At 36.6% G+C, this 7,617-nt stretch overlaps 1 protein-coding gene across 1 annotated transcript in view; it reads left to right on the top strand.

Moving 5' to 3' along the window:
- Positions 1–7,243, top strand: part of Frmd3 (FERM domain containing 3) — a 156,287-nt gene extending 149,044 nt beyond the window's left edge. The window contains exon 14 of the mRNA XM_051188056.1: positions 6,515–7,243. Within this exon, the coding sequence (XP_051044013.1) occupies positions 6,515–7,107 (593 nt within the window). The 3' untranslated portion in view covers positions 7,108–7,243. The remainder of the gene's footprint in view (positions 1–6,514) is intronic.
- The last annotated feature ends 374 nt before the right edge of the window (positions 7,244–7,617 follow it).

Genomic DNA, 7,617 nt, shown 5'->3' on the forward strand with positions numbered 1-7,617 from the left:
AGGCTTCTTCCCATTTCTAGTGATGGCTTGTCTATCACACCACAATTTAGTTTTGGCTCCAGGTCGATTTGTGCAGTGGCTCCAGATACAATGCTGAGCTGCTCTGAATTCACATAGTACAGCCATCTCTAAGTGCTAGTCCCCTTTAGCAGCTGGGATTTGGTGCTTCTCCACTTAGGAACAAATTCAGTGTCCATGGGGCAGCACACTGTTCATCCTAGACTTACAAAAAGTGGAAAGGGAAAAAAATGATGAGGTTTAAATTAAAAGAAGGTGCAAAGAGAAACAGAAGAACTGTAAGTGTGGTTCTGAGTTTGGAGGGTAGGAAAGTGTGTGTGTGTGTGTGTGTGTGTGTGTGTGTGTGTGTGTGTGTGTGTGTCTGTGTGTTGGGAGCAATGGTGAATTTAAATCAGAGAACAAATAGGGAGGGCATTGGCTCCTGCATTCACACTCCTGCAGTTCCTGGCCTAACACACCAAGGATGTGTGGGAAGTTGGATGTCCTTGAGAATGACTGTGGCTGTTTAACTTCAGGTTGGCTATACCTTAGGAAAGAGAAGGTTTGGGTCCCAGAAAATCAACGACTATCAAAGCCACTTCAGACCAGGGTCTTTAGATATTTGGTTTATAAACTGGAAAAAAAAATGAATCTCACAGACCAAAGGGGGATTAGGTTTCTAAGGTTTATTATACATAGAGCTTAAGAGGAAGAAGGCAGTATGTCTGTAGAGCAAGAGTAAAATGAATTCCTAGAAATCTGGCACCATGTATGTTCCTCACTAGGCATTGCTACATGAAGACACAGAGAATGGTGACAGAGTCAGTTCAGTTGTCCCAACCAGGTACCTCTCAGTTGTGTTCATGTCCTCACATAGTTTACTGGCACAGATATCCTTTTAGGGGAAGGGAGATGATGAGAAAGCAGACCTCCCTTCCTGGCATGTATGAGAATGGAAGTGAGAAAATGGCTACATGAGTATATAATGAACAGACCAAAATGTGACAGGTTTCTTTCTTAAATAAAAGCTAGAAAATGTGGGATTTCAGGATTAAGGCATACCACACCCATAAATATCCATATGACTTGCTGAATTTCTCTCTAGAAATGCTGTCCACTTTTATTCTTTTATTGAAATATAACAATGCAGAATTTTAAATTATGGTTGTGAGTATAAACCTTTGTGTCCTTAGCAAAGAGAAAATAGTATTTTAATTACAAAATTATCTTTTGTCAGTAATTTACCACATAAAGTAAAAAAAAATGCATGCATACATGCATGTTGTGAGGTAAACATTTTCTTCTACAATCAGTGTATCAGTGTGTTAGAAATATACACATATATAGTGTGTGTGTGTGTGTGTCTGTGTGTGTGTGTAAGATACATAGGTCTTGGGCATATTTGTTAGCCAGTTTAAAAAAATAAATTATCTCCAGGTATATATTTTTCTAATCTCATTCCTGTTATGACAAAACATCCTGAAAAGGGCAATTTAGCAGAGAAAGTATTTATCTTATCCTACAGTTTCAGGTTATAGCCTATCATTGTGAGGAAGTCACAGTATCAGGAGCTTGAAGCAAAAAATTACATCATATCCACATCAAGAAAAGTAAATGAAATGTATATATATTGCCTGCTTGCTTACTTTTGTTAAGGTTGGTATCTGTCCACTTACACAATCCAAGATGCCCTGCCTGGGGGATGGTACCACCCACAGTGGACTAGATCTTCCTAGATGTGTTAACTTAATTAAAACAGAGTCACAATAAGTATGCCAATGAACTAACTCAATACAATTCTCCACAGCTTTCCTGATGTTAGTTTCCATTGGAAATTTTTTCTTTGTTTTTGTTTTATGCACCTTAGAAGTCTTCTTCTTATTCTATTCCCATTATTTGTAGATTTGGTGTTTTCATTTTGTTCCAAGATTTTAACTTTTTTAATTTGCCATTTCATTTTATTGTGAGATCCAATTTCTCTTATTACTATTGAAATCCTAATATTCTGCCTTCATGATTCATTATGTTGTTGAGTCTTTTCACTGAATATTTTTTTTTTTTTTACTTATTGAATGTTATTCGTTTCCAGCTTAATTTCAATTTGAGGTTTTCTCATTATTTCTGTATCTTTAATTATATTCTTTATGACACAGTGTTCTGCTTGTTTTACTCAGCTATTTTTTTTTCCTGGGCTTCATTCAGTTTATTCCTACCCATTTAAGTTCATTCAAATGTTTACAACTTCTTTGAACCCTTTTGAACTCTTTAAACATGTTTATAATTATTTTTTGAACTATGTTCACCCAAGTTGTCCTCATTAACGACTATTGCTATGAAACTGGTGATTTATGGGAGCTAATATATTGGTGAGGCTTTTGTTTTATTTTCAGTTCTGGGCTCCCCCCATATTTCTTATGTTCTGAAGATAGGACCTGGACATCTGGAGTTATAATGTTAGTTGTGTCTTCTGATATGAGATTTGGGGCCTACAATGTAGGCTATCTGAGCTTCTATTTTTGGTTGTGAGCCTAGCCTTCAACAGCTGAGCCATCTTTCCAATCCTATTTGAGCTTCTAATAACATTTTTTCATTGCTGGAGGTCCTGGGCAACTATCAGGGTAGTCTTTGGAGATTACAAAGAGGGAATGGAACAGGAATAAGATGTGTTGTCACCAGAAAAACAAAATGATATGTGCTCCCAAATGAGCAGCTGCAGGATTTGAACCTGTCACAAATGAAGAGGAACAGGAAGAGGAGGCACCAAGTGTCTTCCTGCAAATCTGGAGCTCATGGGACAACTAGAAGATCAGGCAACACTTTCTTTTATAAGAACAATATTTTATTAATCCTTTGGTAGTTCCATGCAATGTATTTTAATCATACTCACCTTTCTCAGCTCCTCCTAAATCCACCCCAATATCTCTACCTCCCCAACTTAGTATATGATTTTTTTTAATTTTATTTAATTTTATATAACAGTCCAATTAAATGAAAACAAACATTTATACACAATATTTGGGAATTTGGGCGTCGTTCTTTCCAAACTACTTCCTGCTGGTAAGGGGCGCTGTCTTGGGGGGATTCGAAGAAGATTCAGATATCCTGGCTGTAGTCTGTAGGGCTGTTTTGTCCAGCTGTTTTGAATGTAGGATCAGCTTGTACTCTGTTTCAGGCGGTCTGGCGTGATCAAACCACATTAGTCTGGAAGGAATCCACATCTTTTCATTTTCTGTGGAAACAAAAATAGAAATCCATTTCCCCAGTAACTTGTCCTTCAACTCTGGCCAATAGCCGGCGGAAGAGGACGAGGGCTGAGCTGGAACTTGAGAAGGTTTTGCAGGGTAGTCGGATCTCACTGGAAACTGGCGCTCTCCAGCTGAGACCTCGTTCTTTGGCAGAGGCCAGGATTTGGGGGTCAAGGATCTTGCCCGCAGGAACTCTGAGTGGACCCGCCGATTTTTTTTTTTAATTAATGGAGGCCAACTATGAGTATGGGAACTTTCTGAGATAGTAGGCTTACCAGGAACCATACCTTTAATAAAAAAAAACACTTTCTTTATTTAGTCATCCAGTGATAAAATAGTTGACATTTTTACTTTTTTTGATAACTAGAATTATATTGGTATGAACATTTGTCACTGTTTTTTGTGTGCCTATTTCAGATTAATATGAATGGAATGACTGGATGATATAATTCTGTATTTGACTTTCTGAGGAACAACCAACATTTTATCCATACTGACTGAGATCTTTTTTGGTTTTTCGAGACAGGGTTTCTCTGTATTGCTTTGGAGCCTGTCCTGGAACTATCTCTGTAGACCAGGCTGGCCTCAAACTCACAGAGATTTACCTGCCTCTTCCTCCTGAGTGCTGGGATTAAAGGCGTGAACCACCAATGCCCAGCCTGACTGAGAACTTTAAATTCTTACTATAATGTACAGAGTTCTAATTTCTCCACATCTTCACCAACAAGTTTTGCTTTAACTTTTCATAATGAAAGACCTAATAGTTCTGATTTGTATGTCCCTGATGGTTTACAATAATGAAGCTTATTGACTATTTGTTTATTAATTTGTTTTGTTTTTAATCTTGTTTTTGTATTAGTTCTTTGGCAATTCTGTACAATGCATTTAACTATATTCTCTCTCTCTCTCTCTCTCTCTCTCTCTCTCACACACACACACACACACACACACACTTCCTATCCAATTAGGGTTTCTACTGCTGAGATTAAACACCATGACCAAACAAGTTGGGTTGGAAAGCATTTGTTTAGCTTACATTTCCACATCATATTCCATCACTGAAGGAAGTTGGAACAGGAACTCAAACAGGCAAATAACATGCAAGCAGGAACTGGTATAGAATGTGGTGGCAGGAACTAATGAAGAGGCCATGCAGATGTGCTGCTCACTGGCTTGTTCCTTGTGGCTTGCTCACTCTGCTTCCTTATAGAACCCAGTACCACCAGCCCAGGTGTGGCACCACTCAAGGGCTGAACCCTCCCTCATCAACACTAACTAAGTAAGTAATTGCTCTACATGGTAGCCTACAGCCTGATCTTTTGCAGGCATTTTCTCAATGACTCTCAGTTGACCATAGATTGTGTCAAATTGACATAAAACACTTTTCAAATCTATCCTTTTTAGTATTTACCCAATTTAGTGTCTTTCACTAAATCCATCATGACTAATTTGTGCTTATATGTGTGGGACCTGGACTGGAGTGTGATGGACCTACCAGGGCTACAGGGGCTACACTCTTAAAGAAAAAAAAAAAATTCTCCCTTTCTAATCAACTAACAATTGCCACTAGCTCCTAGGCTGGGGTGGGACTTCAGACTAAAATCATCTCTCCATTCTTTCTTTGGCATGTCTTGAGCTTAACATACTTCCTGAAGGTGCTTTGCTTTGCTAAAAGAGAAGTAAACTTATCATCAATCTTACCCAGCTGTGAACCTTTTAAGTTAGAGTAATGACTGGCCTGGTAATACATACACATTGATGAAATAGTGTCATGAACATCATGTGAGTACCCAACAACTTTCTGATTAGATTTAAATCCTACTCCACAGATGAAATCCATATATGGCACTATTGTCAGGGCATGAACCTATGGTTAAGTAGGTGAAAAGGAAGGTCTTCCTATTATTCTGCCAAATGGACGTAGCACTAATCCAGTAGCTAGTGATGTATCATTATACCTGCAGATTAATGTACTCTTAATCCTCAACAGAGAGGTTCCTAATTGTAGTAGATGGTAATTAAAACAGACATCCACACTGTATATGAATTATTTACATGGTACTTTCCATTCAAACTATTTTTCTGCACTTATACTAGAACTACCATGAAATGTTTGGTGATTTTTTTTTGAATGACAAAAAATAAAGAATTTGTTAACTGTTTTACACTTTCTTAATTAATGTTTGGTTGTCAATGTTGTATTATAGCTCTATCATACAAAACACTTTGATGTTTTCATTATTTCTCATTATTCACCCTACTCAAAATTAGGAGACCCAGTTTTAGCCTAGAGCTAGGTATCATATATGTAAAATATAATATCAATAAATGCATCTTTCTCAATAAGCATTTAAAAATCTCATGTCCTTTAACCAGTTTTCTGTGTGGACATGTATCTGTGAAAAATTAACTGATATGAATGGAGATACAAACTGTATATATAAAGGCAAGACTCATAAAATTATTTTCTTTCTTCATTCTTAAATGATTTTACCAATAGACAACTGAAGTTACTTAGGACATTTTCCCTCAGTTATATTTAATAGCAATAAAAATAATCTATTGGAATATAAGCATATATATTAAAATAGTAAATAAAATAGAAAATGTACAATTACAGATTGAGGATTATATACCTCAAATGCTTTGAACCAAATATAAACCAGATTCCATAGTTTTTTTTTTTCTTCTGATTTTGGATCATTTGGGTACTCTTTAATGCTTGAGTATTGCTAACATCAAAATCTGAAATCCCAACCAAAAATTGAACTGAAATCTTTAACTTTGATTTGGTTTAAATGTTCTGGATATCAGAGCTTTTCATATTTTTGGACTTGTGAATTACATATTCACCCAGTAAAATAATAACAGAAATCCCAATACTGTGCCTGACATAAAAAAATAGAAATCAATACTTCAAAGTGATTACTCAATTATCCTCACAAGGCAAATTCACATAATACTCTGTTATGTGATAGTGTTAAATCCTGAAAGATATCGTTTTTATGTTTTTCTTAAGGACTTGACTCTACTTCAAGGTTTTCAGACTGAATAATATATTTAAGTGTTGCAGGTACTTCAAAATGTTGACTGGTATTGTTTATTTTAGGTTTATCATGTTGAGCTGAGAACTTACTGATATGATTTTATCTAATATGAACATGCCACTGAACAGTTTAACATATCCTTGAACTCTCCTTGTTTCTACATCTAGATTTTTATTAAACAAGAAATTATGAAATTTAAAATTTATAAAATAATATTTTTTTCAGGTGCCCCATTGCCTAAAGCAGATGTTTCTGAGCCCCTGACTGTCAGCTCACCAGTGAAGAGAGCTCGGGGTGCAGATGCTCTGAGTGAAGAGGAAGAGAGAGGAAAAGAAGACCCCTTGACCATCTCTGAACTAGCATACAATCCCAGCGCCAGCCTGCTCCCTACCCCAGTGGATGATGAAGAAATTGACATGCTTTTTGACTGTCCATCTAGGCTTGAAGTAGACAGAGAAGACACGGATTCATTTGAGGAACTGGAAGCAGATGAAAATGCCTTTTTGATGGCTGAAGAGGAGGAGCTGAAGGAAGCTCATCAAGCTTTATCATGGAGCTATTCCATCCTGACTGACCATATCTGGGTCAACCCCCTGGTCAAGAGTTTCTCCAGGCTCCTTGTGGTGGGCCTGGGATTGCTGCTGTTTGTATTTCCCCTGCTCCTCCTCCTTTTGGAGTCAGGTATTGATCTCTCCTTCTTATGCGAAATCCGTCAGACACCAGAGTTTGAGCAGTTTCACTATGAATATTACTGTCCCCTGAGGGAGTGGGTGGCTGGGAAGGTCAACATCTTCCTCTACATGCTGGGTTGTTCATAGGTTCATATCTGATAAGACCAAGGGCTATCTTCAATACTAGTGGTATCATTTTCAGTAGATGCTAGGTTTTGATTGGCCTTGGGTTGTCAAAACGTATTCTTTTCTCTTAATTGACTGCTCAAACATTGAAAGTAGTTTTCTGTACTTTAATAAATTTAAATCAAATATAATTCTTTTAGTTATCCTTCAGAAAGGCAGCCTTGAAGTAACAAAGAAAAATTTTTCTCCTTATCATACCAAAATATGTAGTACATTGGAGTTAGGTATTCTGGTTTCTTTATTGTGAACTATAATGTTCAGAATTTTAGTAAAACTACAAGGGAAATCTTTTTAATATAACCTTTGGTGAAAATAATGTCCTCTTACTGATACCTATACAAATAAGTTGATGCTGGGGTTTCTTTCAGTTTTTTTTTAAAAAAAATATTTTTATGTGTTCTAACTATTTTGGTAATTTTTTAGCAAAAAAAATGAGAAGCTTTCTGAAGTTATTTAAGTACATATTGTACT

The sequence above is a fragment of the Phodopus roborovskii genome, unplaced genomic scaffold (genome assembly GCF_943737965.1).
Source record: "Phodopus roborovskii unplaced genomic scaffold, PHOROB, whole genome shotgun sequence".
In the NCBI taxonomy this organism is placed as follows: Eukaryota; Metazoa; Chordata; class Mammalia; order Rodentia; family Cricetidae; genus Phodopus; species Phodopus roborovskii.